We start from the raw sequence: 16,956 nt of genomic DNA, 5'->3' as shown, positions 1-16,956 counted from the left end.
TAATCAGAAATGTGAAACACATCTAGTGAACAAGAAAATGAAGGAAGGAGACCCTGCAGTGCTTTCTGAATTTAAAATAAACTTGCCAAGAAAAATATAGATACATTACCTGATATATGAAAATAGCTGTTATGATAAAAATGTGTAAATTCCCATTTGGAAAGTCCTCTTTAGTACCAGGCAATAGTTACACTGCTCACATGCTCAGAGGAATCTGTTTCACTGCACTTGTGATGAATTGGGAATCTGTTTTTCTTAGGCTTTCAGTACAAGCAAGAACAATTCAGTTTCATTTTTCTGGAGAAGAAGTGAGAAGTAACTCAAGAAAATGACTCTGATGATTTTTTTTTTCTTGTTTATCATTGAATCTGCCACTGGTAAGTATAAATCCTCATTTCAACAGCAGAACCTTCCAAATATTTGCTGAATATGTGGCATCTTCTTGACAGTTGCTTAAAGTGGGGAAAGCTTTGTATTTTGCAGCTAAGAATAAAATCTTAAAAGTTTTGGCAATTTCAGCCCAGTTCCAGACTTGGGAAATTTGGTCCAAAATACCAAAATTGTGAAGGAAAAAGAGTAGAGATGCTACCTGGAGACACCTGATGATCTTGTATGGGAGCATGGCTGTATGAAGAGCCACAGCGAGGAAAAGAAGGAGTCTGCTTCTTTTTGTGCCATTCAGAAGTGTGGTTGCAATAGCTGCTAAGCACCAATAATCTCTGAGAACCTCAGGACAAATAGAGACTGAAGGCTTATTTTATTCTTGACTATGAATGCTAGGCCATGGTCCCTTTTCTGTATTTTTTATGAATTCTATAAGCAAAGGTACATTTGGGAAATCTGATTGGAAAAGCCAACTTTGAGACTAAATTTTACACACATAATCTCATTCCAAGGCAACTTTTCTAAAGATATCTGAAGTTTTTAAGAAGTCTAGCCACATAATGATTTAGTTTTAATTAAGAAGATAAGAAAATGCAAATGTTAATTTGCATTTTAAGATCTCTGCTTTTATGGCAGTTGACCAGATCTGAGGATTAGCCATATTTGTCAAGTCAAGGCATATGTAAGAATTTCTCCTTTCCCCTTCCATTTGTGGCAGCTGCTTTACTGTAGAGTGAGGCCAGATTCTGCTGTTTATGCCCATTTCATTCTGACACTGTTGCACCCATGTGAAAGAATCTTAGGGAAATGTCCTTTTTTTACCCTCCTTTGCCTTCTGGTTTTGCTTGGGTGAGGTAGAATAAATACTTGGAAAACTGAGTTCTTAGACTGAAATAAATATTGCTGGAATAAATAAATACTGCCAAACCACTCTGCTGAAGGAAAGTCACTTTATAAAAGACCAGTGGCACATCAAATCACTTTAAAGTCAAGCTAGTGTCATTTTCTGAAAGAAGTACTTGGCTTCCTAATGTATCTTTTTTCCTTTTTCTCTGAAGAGAAGCTGTGTCCCCTTCGTGCCTCCATTGATGTGCTAGAAGGGGAATATTTTTTCCTTTGTTATCTTGAGTCAATGCAAGAACATTTTCAGGAAGAAGCATACACAATAAACTGGTACAAAGAAAATGCTGGAAAGCAGCAACTGATAAAGGAAACACACAGAATCGTTTCCCAAATGAATTTTCTGGAGTTTTGGCCAGTTGAACTCAGTGACTCTGGGAATTACTCTGTCACTCACAGGTGGGTATGCAAGCTGGTGGGTGAGCATCCTGCCTTTGCGCTTGTCTGTGAAGAAGCTAATTTCTTTGTCTTGCTTTGTATTGCTAGTGGCATCCCTACAAAGGAGGTGCAGGGAACTACATTAACTGTGGTGTCATTTTCCACATCATTTCACAATAACCATCCAGGCAGACCTATAATATTTACAAATAGCTATAGGCAGATGAAGCCTTTTAAAGGTTCTGTAAACCTTTTGATAAGGCAGGTAGCGTTTCTGCTGGTTTGTGATTAATTGCCTGGCAAAATGAGTGATAGGCAACCCTTCTGTCCACTGCCAAGTAAAAGGAAACATTTGCTTGTCTTGTCTGCCAGACTTGTTCTTTCTTACCGTGTTGAGTGGATCTCGCACTATGAGGCTTGCCAAGTGGTCTGATTGTATGGTAAAGTAATAAATGAAGAGTGGCATAGCTGAACGCTGGTTTCTGTGCAAACCTTTGCATGCTTGGAGCTGTTCAAAGACAAAATGAGATCATTGGATTTGATTTCTTACCGCTGTAGAACATCATGAGTCAAAAGGAGAAATAAGGGTGGGCCTTAGTTATTTGGTGGTAATCTTCATTAGACCACCAAGAAAGACAAAAGGACCAAATGAAAGCTTTGTTGCATGGAGTTCTTATGACTAACTTGCACCAAAACGGTAATTCAGTATTTACAATTGAAGCAATAATTAATTTTAAGCAGATTATTTTGCATGTAATGATTTGTGCTGTTCTCCAGGTAATATTTTTAAGGTTCTTGCCTGGTTCGTAAAGGTTATGGGACTGTGGATACTGAAAAGTGCTCTCCACATTTCTCCAGTAACATCACAGAAAAAAGTTCGATAGTTTAGTTTTAAGCTAGACTTCAATTGTTAACTTCCAAGTTAACTTAGAAGCTGAAAACATGTTTTATGCTTCCCTGTATCATTATTATTATCGTCTTACTGATATTATTTTAAAAAGTACTGAGTCACGGTATCTGAAATGCTAAATATTATAAATGAAAAGCCTGCTGGTAGAATATTTCTTTTAGGTTTATGTGATTTCTTTTTAGTTGTAGGGCACTCTTTATCCAAATCATAGGTAAAGCTTAAGAAAAATTTTACTCATGTCTGTTGAACCTAATCTTAAGAGAATTGTCTTTACGGGTGATGAGTAAGGTAGTTTGGCTACTTTGTTGTGCAAGGTCATGCAAAGGTGATGTATTATTGAGTACAGACATTTGTCTGAAGTAGCACAGGTGAAGCCAGCTGCTCGGTTTTGGTGGGTAGGGGTTAACATGGGCTTGTCTGTTGTCATGGACCTGTACTTTTCATATCAAGTCTGAATCTGGCTTTAAATTTTGGCTTTATTGATGGCCTTCATCAATTGTCTATACAGTCACTTCACTAAATGTGGTGCTAAAAAGCTATTACATCTAACAACTCACTCTACTGCCAGCACCTAACTAGTGGTATAAAATGCATGCTGTGACTTACTTTGGCATGGGGGAGGATAGGCGGAGAGCATACCTGAATCGACAGGCTACTGAAGAATGTTGTCATAAGGAGTCTAAAATTCAAGATCCTTGTGGTTTTGTGATTATTTTAAGGACTTGGAGCAATGACAGTAAACTCACAATAAATTACAAGAACTTTGTAAAATGAATATGGAAAAAATGTAAACTTCACAACTGAGGGAAACAGCCGTATGTATAGAATGAGGAGATGACAGGGAAAGACCTTAAGTAAAACTATTAGGATGAAGTTTGTTAAAATAAGTATTTGTTGGAAAACACAAAAATGTCCAAATCCTTTGTGAAATGTCTTGATTTGCTGATTTGCTTAAGCAAGAAACTCAGAAGAAAGATTTTGATTACATCAAAGCATTCATTTGGAATTAAGAGTGTTGATTTTCTGCTTTTATGCTTCATTTTCTAGGACTATATTATGCTAATACATTTTAAAACTCAGTTTTGAAAGAAAGCATTTTTATTTTGGAAAAAAAAGTTTCTTAATTAAAAGAATGTATTTTGATCACGCTGAAACAACTTTTTTTTTTTTTTTTTTCCCCCAAATTTTTTTTCTGTTAGGCCATTACAGGTACTTATTTTTCTGTTAGGATCAGAATGAAGGCACTTGCCAGAATCTTAGTCCTCACACAGGAACTCTTCACAGGTCTCACCACTGGAACAACAGGCATAAGGGGATTTTTTCCATGGGATTTTAATGGGATATTGGGCTTAGTTTATATGATGGTTCTCACTATTGGCAAGCATATTAAAGCAGTTACATTTCAGCAAATACAGAAGATTATTTGCAGAAACAATTTTCTGCAGAGACAAAGGACTTTTAGTTGTCTCTATTGATAGGGAAAAATTGTGGGCTATTGTGGGCTACGGAATTTGTTTAAGATTTAATAAGAATGACAATTAGAATGGAATTAGTTTCATTTCAGAGCATTTATAATAGGTTAAAGTTTTGGTTTTAAAAGCAGACATTCTAAGTATATTTTATCTTGTTTATTTTCAACTATTTAATTTAGAGATAAGTATTTGTAAGCTATATGGGAAATGATTTTTACAGTGCTTATAACTGTTTAGACAGTTTTAGTGAACAAAGTGAGAATTAAATATACTGCAGATTTTTGAGAAAAGTAAGACAACATATGTTGACAGGTTTTGCAAACTAATTAAATTCAGGGATTTTTTTTCCTGATATGTTACAACTGACAATGTGCAAGAAGCAAGAGGTGAAAATTATGTAACAGTGTATTTATGGTGTATTATCCACTTATTTTTGACTTTAAAAAAGAATGAGAAATTTTCCAGTTAAAACAGAAGTGTCCTTCTGAGACATAGCACAGATAGCTAAAGTGTGCGTATGTGTGGGTTGATGTCTTCACATGTGTTTGTTAGTATAGAAGACTTAGGATATAAATTCAGGAATTAATAGACATCACCTGTAAGCCTGAGTGTGTCCATCTTCAGCAACATTTCTTGAAAATAAAGGATTTTATATGCACTTTTAGTGGGAGTGGTAAGCAGAAAAACTGTGTCATACACCTTTGGCAGGATTTCTGATTTGTATGGTTTTTCATAGCCTATATCCTGTGGTTATCAAAGAAAAAAAACAGAATACAAAAAAGCAGGTCATCTGGTTGCTCTGTGTTGGTGACCTTGAAACTGAGGGAACTTACAGGTTCCTGAAAAAAATGGACGTATAGAGTTCCATGATAAACACAAAAGCAGGTCATCTGGTTGCTCTGTGTTGGTGACCTTGAAACTGAGGGAACTTACAGGTTCCTGAAAAAAATGAACGTATAGAGTTCCATGATAAACACATGATACGTTTTAAGATCCTAATACTGCTCACTTTTTCTATGTGTTTAGAACTGTTGAAAACAGTGGGAGCACACACATTTAGAGTTAATATTGTAGTTTGGAAGAGAGAGTGACAGTTTCTTGCAGTAGATTGAAATATTGAGATAACACTGGCTTGTTGCAGTGAAATAGCTAAGGGATGACTTAGAGTTGGCTATGTATCCAGTAAACTGGGTTTATATTCTCTAAGTGCTTTCACTTCCCTGTATCCTCTCCTGAGTCAAGCTAGTTTTTTTTGTTCCTTCTTGGTGGGTTTGGTGGGGGGAGTTGAAAGGCTGTTAAGCCAGAAATGGTTTTGTTCCCCACAAATTATCACTAAAGAATCACAGCAAGTGAAAACCAGGATAGAAATAGAACAGCTCAGACACTAGCAGTTTAAACCGTACAACTTAATGCATTAGAGGGTAGATTTAGATTGGATATAAGGAAGAGAAATTCTTCACCGTGAGGGTGGTAAGGCACTGGAACAGGTTGCCCAGAGAAGTTGTGGATGTCCCATCCCTGGAAGCATTCAAGGCCAGGCTGGATGGGGCTTTGGAGCAACCTGGTCTAGTGGAAGGTGTCTCTGCCCATGGTAGGGGGGTTGGAACCAGATGATCTTTAAGGTCGCTTCCAACCCAAACCATTCTATGATTCTATGATTTTTTTGTTGAAAATCATGTATATGGCAGACAAATAGAAATTATATAAGCCAAATTAATCTTAGTTTACATAAGTATGGTTTTGTCACCTTCCAGGGAGCTGCTTCTTGCCAGATTTTGGCTCATCAGGTAGAATATCTTGATCCACTTCAGGTGAAATCCTCATATTTTTTGAAGTGATTTCACCAGATATGATCACAGAAGAAAGCCTCTGTGGAGTGACAGTGCTGAGAAGAACTTGTGGCTTTATTGATCCTTTTCTTCCATCTGCTTAATCTAGATAGTAAAATCATATGTATTTTATGGCTAGATCTGTAATTGCCTCTCCAGCAGTATTCAGATACTAGTGTGATGCCTAAAGAAATGCACAGACTTGGTGGAATTACTTGGAACTAGTGTTGACGTGTACACATAAACTTATCTTAGGTACCTTTAATGTCAAGGACAGAGAGAGGCCTTTCTGGGGCACAGATTATCTTGCCCTAAACCAAACATATAAAATAGGTCACGTAAACTGCACTCTAAAAGGGTGGCTATTGACTGTGGTCCCACTGCTGACTGTGATTAGTAGCTCTTGTTTAAATGTGTAAATGTGATGTTGAAGAATAGGTGAGAAGGACTCCACCCACCGTGAATACCCATGTGAGTACCTCTCTGATGGAAAAATTTTGATAAGGTTTTTCCTGTTTATGACACCATAGTTAGCTGATTGAGAAACCAAACCACTATGTTTTGATTTAGATAGATAGTCAATTGCAATTATGAGTAATGAATATCTCAAGTGAGTAAGGAGAACAAGGAGAACCTGTGTAGGCTGAAAAAGGGCTACAATGCGAAGAGGGTGAGCAAAATACATAAACACAGCTGTTTGGGGAGCTTAATAAGGGAAAAAAACCCCACAACCCAAAATTCGGTCTAAATTCATCATATAAATGATGTCCTAATAGTTCTTCTGCATCTTATAACAGTAAAAGGTATGTCAGTGAAGAATGGTGTTTCAGCTGATACACTCGTCAGGCTTGCTTCTCCATTTCAACTGCTTTGTCCTCTTAGCCCTTCTCATCAAAATGATTCTTGACTAGTTTCAGTTCTCCTGGGAATGATTCCTTTTTCTTTTCTTGGAGACAGAAAGATTCAAACATATTTATGACTGACACTGGAGGGAAGTGCTCTGTGATTGCTGCTCTTGCTTTGTCAGACCCTACTTGTTCAGTAAAAAATGCACTAATTGCGAAATCTCACCCATTAACTCACAGCAGCATATGACTTTCTCTTAAGTCCTAACTTTGTGAAAGGCCAACTTTGCCAAACTTAAGCCAAAAGTCCTCCAGCTTCTTTACCCTTGGTAGTCATGTATTTGGACATATCCAGCAATGAAATAACTCACAGCTATAATCTGATTCTTTAGAGGAATATGTGGATAGAACATAGTAGATATCTGAATGACAATGGTCAGCTCCTAGATATTCAAAAGAGGCATTTCTGGAGCATATTCACCTGAGCTTTTATAGATATTGCATGGGATGTGATGACTCTGCTTTAGAAGTGGTAGTTCCTGGCTCTTCCAGTCACCCTGGGGTGGCCAGCTACTGTAGATCTGATCAGTGCAGACTGAAAGACAAAGAGGTGAATCCTTTCTGAAGTGCCTTTTGTTGCAGACATGCTTGAATCCATAAGTGATTCTGTAATTCATGAGACTTGCATAGTTTAGAAATATTTCCAAAATATCAGTGACTGTCTACACAGGATCAAACAATGAATAGTGTTGCTTTATGAACAATAGCAGAGTTGTCCATCTTATTTTTGACATATTTTACAAATATATTTTTCAGTTACTGCTTTAAGCCTTAGCAATGCATGGGAGATTAAACCTGCAAAATCACTAGCTGATCTGAGGTCCTAAAACTCTTTTGTGCTCACTTGTAACTATACACGGTGCCACAGATTGTTGCATCCTTGTGCTGGTCGATATAGCATATATTGTCATATTTCATAGACATAATTGTATTGTCAAACCTTTTGTGATAGATGATTTAGTTTAGATGATAATCTCTTTTTTTATGGGAAATAACACATGTTTGGGGGTGGAAAAGTAGTAAAGCAGAATACAAATAATTAAGCCACTGTAGACGTACTTGTTACCTAACGGATGTATTAGAGAATTTATTTGTATTTTGTTGTGTAACTCACTAAACTACATTCCTTTAAAAAGCTCCTAAAACTGATTTTGCTAATGTTTTTTTCATAGCAATGGAAAACAAAATTTCACAATTCAAAAGTGGACGTTGAATGTACTTGAAAGAAACAAAAGCAGCTGTTTCAACAAAAATCATTTAACTACAGAAATTAAAAATGCTGGAACTGGTCATTCACTGAAATGCAGTTATTTGTCTGTTAATGAAAATGACAGCATAACATGGTACAAGGTAATCACTGAAACAGTGTCACTCAGATCATCGGCTATAGAAACAAAACCTCTGATTGCAGGAAAAATTAATTACAAATTTTTAGAAGCATCTACAAACCTTGTAAAGCTTTGATTTCTCAGGTTATTAGGGAAAAAACCTTTAAGCAGATATACAAAAGAAAGATTTTCTCTGCTCTCAGATTTGTTAGAAAAATGCACCTGTAATCAGAAATTATTAATAAACTGGTAGTTCGGAATGGTAAAATATCAGAGACACATGTTTATTTGCTGATTTAGCCAGCAGCTGGTTTAGCCAGCTGCTACTTTGCTGATACAGATATTATCCTGACACTAAATGATGTGCCAAGATATTTGTTTTACTGTTGGCATGTGCTTGTAAAGTAACTGCAAACTTTTCAATTTTGCTGTTTCTGAACACTTTTTACAAAATGTGTAACAGATCCAGTTCTGTTCATTTTAGGCAAATCATCAGTCTTCTCTCTACCAGCTTTTGTCAGAGCATAGATGATGGTTGTGTAAGCACCTGTAACTGTTGGCTGTTGTGCTCAACCATTGGATGAAGCACCATGAATAGGTTTCTTCCAGCCTGTTCCTATGCATCAGCTTGACCAGTGCTCCTTATTCCTCTCAGGTGTCCTGGTTGGAGTAACAGACCCTGTTCACTCCGTGTTGAATCAGTTTCAGGAGAGGATTTTGACAGCTTAAGTATGGGCATTTGGATTCTGCCTGGCAGAATGAGCCACAGCCCTGCTTCCTTGTCTTTTGGGGCCTGGGAGGATAGGACCATTGATGGATAGGGCCATAGGTGGATATGTTTTCCTCAGTAAAGGACCATACCTCAGACTGACCTCTCTCACGGCTAAGCTGAGTATACCGATGCCTAATATTTTAATGCCTAATACCGTGTGAGACAGATGAAGCAGCCATCCGTGCGCCTAAATGTCCTTTGGTACTTGATTGGGTGAAAATTTTCAAAGCCTTCACATCACACCCTAAGCTGAGATAGATAAAACAGGGATGGCCACACATGCCTTTTGTATAAGAATCTGGTAGTAAGCATATGCATCCAGGAAACGTCCATTCCCTGGACAATTTCTGGCAGTGATCATTTCCCTTCTTGATCTAAGGTAATTCAGACCAGAACCAAATATTGCTGCATTTTCACCGGACATTTCACTTAGCATGTGCTATGAATTTAAAAAAAAAAAAAAAAAAAAAAAAGAACACCAGAGTTTGTTTTGGAGGATAGGGAGGGTAAACAAATGTGAGTCCAACTCTTGTCACCCTCTGAGATGGTCACTTTCCCTGTTGTTGAGGTATTTTCCTTTAATCTGAAATCTCCTCCTAAGTCGAGACAACTTTTGGCCACATGCAGGTGACGCCTACAGACCCAAACCATCATTTTGAAAAAAATAGATCAGTGCATTTAAATTCCCAATACGATATTTTTATACTGAGATGCTTACTTGGAATTGCAGTGCTCTCAACTTCTAATGGGTTAAATGTTCAAATGTTCCATTTAAGTGACCATGACTGAAAATTGGGCCCCCACCTCTTTTGGGTCAGATAAATGTCATTGAGATAGTGAAAGAATGATGGTGACACTTTGTTTCAAAAATTATTTTTAACTTTTTTAAGGTTTTGAAGGTACGTTTGCTACAGAATAGTATTTTCTGTCTTTATTGATTCAGGACTGTAAGAACTATGAAAATGAAACAGAGCAGGAACTGGATTTTAAAACCTTAACAGTACAGCACTCTGGGATATATACCTGTAAAATTTTAATCAGTCATGAAGGAAAGATATACCACAGCACAAATACGATTAAGCTGGTAGTAGAAGAAGGTAAGAAAGCTTTCTAAAATTTTGAAGCATGCTTTTATGTTCTCCTTACTATAGAGATTTTTAATTACAGCTCTCATTTGATAAATATATAGAAGGGTGAACAAATCTGGTAATCTATCTGAACTATTTTGCAATAATTTAAAAAATAAAAAAGCAGAAGAAGAAGTGTATATGACATATTACCAAATTTGGAAAATTTATTTAGTATGTTTTCTGTGCAGTTTTATTTTTTTCAAAATTAGCTTCTGTAAGTAAGTCATGCAAATGTATTAAGAGTTTTGAGGAAGAGCCTTTCCAACTATTGCAAATTGTGCACTGTATATGTATGCATGTGAAAAAAATTCAACAGGACATACTGTGTTTTAAACTACTTGGTAATGCCAGAGTCCAGATATTGTTCTTTGAATTAAATGGAATCTATGTGATTAGTTTTAGAAATAAAGCAAATGTGTGATTTTTACTGTGGTAGAATGTAAGGAAACTATTACTTCAATAGCAGTACTTCTTTCTATTTTAGATGCACCAGAGGCTGTAAGTTTGGAGATAGTTGGACGCGATGAAGAAATTGAAACAGAAATAGGTATCAAATTAGTACAAGAATCATTGTGGTAGCTACTGCATATATATGCTTTTGTTCTGATCTTTTTATGGTTGATGGTCTGGTTAAGTGTAATCAAACTAAGAATTGTGTGTGGACCCTCCTGGATCTGATCCATCGTCACATCCGGTTATATTTTGCCTAGTGTATTCCATGACTCATATACAAGTACACTAAATTTACCCTTTTACAGAGGCCGAAGCTGAGGTTGCTGCTATGACCAGCAAGAGAAAGTGGAGGTGATGAGAAACCAGCTCTTCATGGCTTTCTTTTGTAGATAGCAAACCCTACGGAGCGATGTGTGAAAGATGTCTGGTTTGTTCAGCGAACAGCAATAATGAGCAATCCCCTTAATACCTGATGCAGTTGAGGATGTTATTCTGCAGGGAAATGAGAAGTGTGAGGGCTGACAGTCCTGGCCACCACCAGCGCAGGTGGAACACGTATGAAACCGTGCAGGGGCTATGAAGTCCAGAAAGGAGCACAGCTCGTGGGGTACATTGCCTGGAAAGCTGGCATTTTACTGCACTGTGAACATGAATGCTACTTCTGACTAGACCTTCTCATGTTATGCTTTTTTTAGGTAAAGAAGAGATACTCAATTGCACAGGTTTCTTGGGTTATTATACGCGAGAAGATATGCGAGAAGATGCCAGCCTCTACTGGTTAATTGATCAAAAGTTTCCAGAAAAATGCTCAGGTATCCCTGAGAATGAACCTTCAATATGTGAAGAAGAGTTCAAAAAATTACAGTAGGTTTCCTGAAAATACTGCACTTTTGTTTGTATGTGATAATGTCCTGCCCTTTGTGGACTGCAAATTCAGTAAAATGTCTGAGGTTATTTTAGAACTTCTTTCTCAAAATCTGCCTCTCAGCTGGTTGTAGGTTTCTGTACAGATAGTGTTGCTAACACCACTCCTTGTTGCAGGGTGGGAAACAAGTTCTTTGTCACAAGGCTACTACGGATTAAAAAAGTAACAGATGAGGACATGCATCATAATTTCACCTGCATGTTGCAAGCTGATGAAAGAACACAAATAAAAATAGTGAAATTGAAGAAAGGTACGGTATAATCTATGAATCATACTCCTCATACGTAATTATTAATTGTGCCAGCCTTCTCAATCCTGAGGGCAGGGTACTGATTTCAGAACATCTCTCCAGATACGTCTGCGTGCTTATGAAGGCCCTGGTCTGTCTAATGCTGGACCTAATGACCCCCATGGGTGATTCCTCCTGCTCTGAGACAGGGGCCGCAGGGGTTGCTGCTACGTCTGCTAGAGCAGCTGTGTGAGGGCTCCATAGTTCAACCGCTGCTGCTGTGGACACAGCTGGGGAGGCTGAGCTATGCTCTGGCTCACAGATCCCTGGGCGGCACTTTGTTAGACCCCATGGCAGAGCATTCCCTCTGCTCTCTTACTCATCAGATTGGTGGGATCGCAGGGTTTAATTACCTAAAGCTTAGTGCAGCCCAGAGTCTGCTGTTTGGATTACTTTGTTTATTAAGCAGCAATTTCTAAAATTAAAATCTGAGGTTTTGGTTGTTTGTTTTGTTTTTGTTTTTGTTTTTTCCTGGAAAGGTCAGTCTTTTATATTCCTGATAATGCCTGAAACGTTCTAGTCGATAGTTTCTCTCTTGTCAGGCACGCTATCCTTCTAGCTCTGGAAAGCTGACCTCTACCACATAGTAGTACTTCACATTTATAGTCAAAAGATGATGCATATAATAAAGCAAATCAAATACAGACTACAATGAGCATGACTTGACAGTGCCTTCATAAAGACTTGACAAAGATTTAAGGGTTAAAAATCTCTCTTTGGAACTAAAAAGACAAAGATAACAGAATAATAATTAAGGTAAAAAAAAAAAAAAAAGCCTGAAAGAAACTAGAGACAGAAGAAAAAAAATATCTTGGCCAAAGATTAAAGGGGACATTAAGGACTGTTATGGATGGACAGAGAGAGGGCTGAAAGGTAGAGAATAACAGGAAATAATAAAGAACCTGAAGAAAACTCATCATAAAAGTGGGTGACCACCAGTTTGGGATGCTGTACATCTATGAGGATCTGTAGTATCAGTCTTGATCCCACATGAGGTTCACTTATGTATGTGGAGGGTGTATGAATGCGTGCAAGATTGTTTCTCCAGTTTTTAGAGTAATCCATGTTCTGTAGTTCTTCTCCATCTCAGGACGAATAGCATGCATATGTGCTTGAAGTATTAGCAGGAAAGGATTCACATCAACATTGTGATTTTTTGGAGTGATTTTAAGATGCCATCTTAAAGTAATCTTGTCACATAATACTCTTTGTTAAAGCTATAATTTCCTGGGTTTCTATTTTACAGGGAACACCCGAGATCTGCCTCTGCACATATTTACAGCTGGAATGGTCCTTGCTGTACTATTTGCATGTGTTGCCGTAGCTGCGGTGTTTGTCTGTGTGATATTTAGAGTTGACTTAGTTCTATTTTACAGGAACATATGCAGAAGAGACGACACTGCTGGAGGTATGACTTGGCTAATGCTGATGTTGAAATAAGTGTATTGATTAAAAAATAGTTTCTGGTAGGTTCTATAAACCAATCATCTTTGAGGAAGAGACAAAATAAATCCAGGAGTTTTGTGAGTAGAAACAGCAAAGAATATGTAAAAGAGAACTTGATGGTCAGGTGCTAAAGTGAGTTTGTTATACACCTGGGGCAGTAACAGCAGATAAACACGTCGAAGAAGCTGCCTCTGGAGCAGGTAGTGGAAGGGACATGGTTAGACTCTGTTCAGATGCTCTCTGTTCTGCCATATTCTTCATCACAAAAGTTGATGAGGGTGGAGAAGTTTACAATTATCTATCTGTAAAGAGTATGAGCTCTCTGGAGTTGTCAGACAGGCAGACTGATGGAAATTTGTTTTAACCACACTGATGCCCTTCAGTGAGGTGAAGGTTAAAATGCTTCCTTGACTGTAGAGGCCATTGCAATGTTTATAGGTTTGTCACTAAATGCACTTAAGAAGAGTAGGAGAGCACACTACCAGTATCTTACCAGGCAGCTTCGCTGTGACCTTGACTTAAGGAGCAAGCCTGACAGTTTCCCAGTTCTGGGTATAACTTTTCTGAAAATTGTGGTGAAAAAACTTGTGGCATATATGTACCTGATTTTCTTAGCCCTCCTTAGTCTCTAAATCAGCTTGAATATAGCTTGAATAAACTGCAGTGGTTGGCGATTTCTCAGTAATGGGTGGGTGTCATTTATGCCTGCCAATGTTAGGGATCTATCTGTTGATGTTAGCTCTCGCTGCATACACTGGCTTACAGGGAGGATCTCCGAGAACCTGGACTAGGCCACCCTGGAGGAACTGATTGTCTGATACTAGGCAATGGATTTCCTACTCCTAGAGCTCTTGCATGTTTCATGGGTTTTAGTTTGTGCTCTCTCTTATGAACTACTTGTAGTAAAGTGTCCGGAAAGGGAAGCAAAGTAGTACAGTTTAAGATGCAAAGCTATATGCGACGCTGTATCAATCCAGATTGTTCTGTGGCAAGGTTCAGTTAGATATCACTCAGTGTGGTAGACTTGGTCTTGGCTTTTTGTTTGTAAATTACTGCTCAAAGCATGACCAGACATGGTATACTCTTATAGTTAAAATAATAAATTGGTTTATTCTCTTTTGCCAGTGCCTGTTCTACAGAACTACTTGATAGTCTTAGACAAAGAGTAAAATAAATGTGGAAATCTGCAATATCACTTAAATAGCATTCTTATTAGGTTACAGACACATTTTTTGCTTCCCTTCATTTTCTTGATCATCACAGATGTGACATTAACTAGTTAAATTAATCTGATTTTTTAAAAAACACCTTAATGTAGAAAGGATATGTTCTTTTCAAATATTTGCCAAATTCAATCAGAATCTTTTGTCTCAAATTTAAATTGATTCAGGATTTTTTTTTTTGTTTGAAGACTGTTCGGAGTATCAAAAGAAAGAACAGGAGTTTCTAGATGCTTTGCTACTGAGGCAATAATTTTGAAAACCAGAATGGTGGATCACATACTGTATTTCTAATAGTTGCTAACAAGACAACAATTGGTGATTTCTTTCCAGATGGAAAAGAATATGATGCATTTGTGTCTTACCTGAAGGACTGCATTTCCCCTACTGAAGAAGAGAGAGAATTTGCTTTGAAGATATTACCCATGATATTAGAAGAAAACTTTGGGTACAAGTTATGTATATTTGAGAGGGATGTATCCCCTGGAGGAGGTAAGTGTTGAATATTCTTGTCATTAAATAGGCACACCATTTTCATACAAAGATGAAAGTCTGTAATTAGAAGGGATTCTGTCAAATGTGTCGTGCATTGAAATGCTACATTTCTCATTTAATCTAGACTATGTGCATGCAAAGTTCGCATGGACACATTTTACATATTTTATAGATGTATTTATGGATTCATATAGATGTACACACATACACACATATATCTTTAATTACACAAAACCAAGATGAACAGATGCAAAAGCTAGCATGGAGAAAGTTAAGGTGAGAACACAGAAGATGTCAGATGTTTCACAGTAATAGTGCTCTTGCTCTGCTTTGGCGGAGAGCAGGCGCCTATGAATGTACTCACATTTACTGCACAGAGCAGCTGGTGTCTCAGGTACTAGTTATTCTCAGGTAACTTGTATGTTTGTTGTATCTTCAGTGTGGTGGTTGAAACCATTTTGTGAGTGTAATGGATGCCATAACAAAATAGAAATGAGAACATGGAATTTTGTTTCTCTAAATGGCCTATGAATAGATGGCCTTTTGCAGATGCTTGGAAAAAAGATACTGGGGGATTCCATTTAGTCCAAAGATCTAGTTGAGGAATAGGATTTTGTTGTTAAAAATACAGAACAATAAGGTCAGTCAGCCTCCTTCACAAAGCAGGATCTTCTCTCCTTGTATCCATTCCTGACATATTTTTCTAACCTGAGATCGGTGCCACAACTCTCCCAAGCCATTCTTTCCCAGTTATTCTTTCCCCTTAAGTATTAAAAAAAGGCTTTCTGAAGTGTTCAGTCTGATTCTTTCAATAGTTTTAGCTCATTTCCTTGATCCATTGTGAATATGGAAAACAGAGTATTGCCTTCTACTTACAGGAGCCTTTGGTGTGTTATAACACCCTTGTCAGCCTCCTTCTTCTCTCAGTTTTCTCTTCTTTAGGTTACTCCTGCAATTTGCTTTGCTTTTCCCTACAAGGCATGTTTTCTAGATCTCTGGTTTCTGTAGACCTTGTTGTCCCATGGTGCTGAAGCAATAACAGGAAGTTGTGCATGAGAATTCAATGTGGTGCATGGATGTTTGAAGGGTATCACCATTTGATTTCATTCATCGCTTGTCATGACAAAAGTCATGGATCTAAAACGCAGTTGGAACTCATTCTGTCATCACATGCTAGTCTTCTCAATCTTATATTACTGGCAATAGATTTGGGTATTTGGTGATGTAAAGGAAGGAGTAACCTGAGAGTTACTGAATACTTGGAGACAGGTTGCTCTTGGTGACTTTCTGTGGAATCACTCCAAAGGTGTCTATTATGAAAGAGCAAAGAGATGTCTGGTTGGAGGAAAAATAAATTTTGCTGTCACCTTCCACTCGTGTGACTACTGACAGACAGCTCTCTAGGGTAGCTGGAGATTGTATGTAGGTTTTGTCTTCTCCAGAGAACAAGCTTTGGCCATACCTGAGCTCATTTTTGCAGACTCTTAATCTGTAATACATATTAATCTCTTCTTAGGGACAGGATGCTTACATGCTGTCACTTTATAAGGGGAACATTTTTGGTACATGTGCGATTGTTAAAGGATAAGTCGATTCAGTGCCTGTCCTTTCAATTTAGTTTAATAACACATTTATCTTTAATTTGCAGCGGTTGTCGATGATATCCATTCATTCATTGACAAAAGTCGAAGATTAATCATTATACTGAGCCAGAACTACGTTTCTGACAGAGCCATATATGAACTTGAGAGTGGACTGCATAAAGCCCTAGTTGAAAGGAAAACTAAGATCATATTAATTGAATATATGCCTATAAGTGACTACAATTTCTTGCCAGAATCACTGTCTCTTTTACCATCAAAGAGGGTTGTGAAGTGGAAGAAGGATAAGTCTCTTCCTGTGAATTCCAGATTTTGGAAGAACCTTCGGTACCTGATGCCAGCGAAACCTACCAAGATAAACACCAAAGGGCACCTTAATAATCCTGACCTAGGCTCAGAAGGGGCTCAACCATGGACTGAGGGCTGTGAGTTTAATGTAGTCATATAACAATTCTGGAGACAGAAGATGCTGCAGCAAACTGTGCATTTTGCTAAGTACTAGAAAACACAAACTGTACA

General features: G+C 37.7%; 1 protein-coding gene across 1 annotated transcript; it reads left to right on the top strand.

Moving 5' to 3' along the window:
- Positions 1–328: 328 nt before the first annotated feature.
- IL18R1 (interleukin 18 receptor 1) lies at positions 329–16,956 on the top strand (the record flags this gene model as incomplete). Its single annotated transcript, XM_082337612.1, has 10 exons — positions 329–377; positions 1,443–1,683; positions 7,951–8,128; positions 9,822–9,975; positions 10,493–10,555; positions 11,157–11,325; positions 11,503–11,636; positions 12,922–13,083; positions 14,675–14,833; positions 16,485–16,956. 10 exons carry the CDS (start codon positions 329–331, stop codon positions 16,883–16,885), a joined length of 1,710 nt encoding a protein of 569 aa, XP_082193738.1. The 3' UTR covers positions 16,886–16,956.

The sequence above is a fragment of the Platalea leucorodia genome, assembly GCF_965183815.1.
Source record: "Platalea leucorodia genome assembly, chromosome: 2".
NCBI lineage: Eukaryota > Metazoa > Chordata > Aves > Pelecaniformes > Threskiornithidae > Platalea > Platalea leucorodia.
The sequence above is the reverse complement of the archived record's forward strand: the minus strand, read 5'-3'. Positions and strand labels throughout refer to the sequence as shown.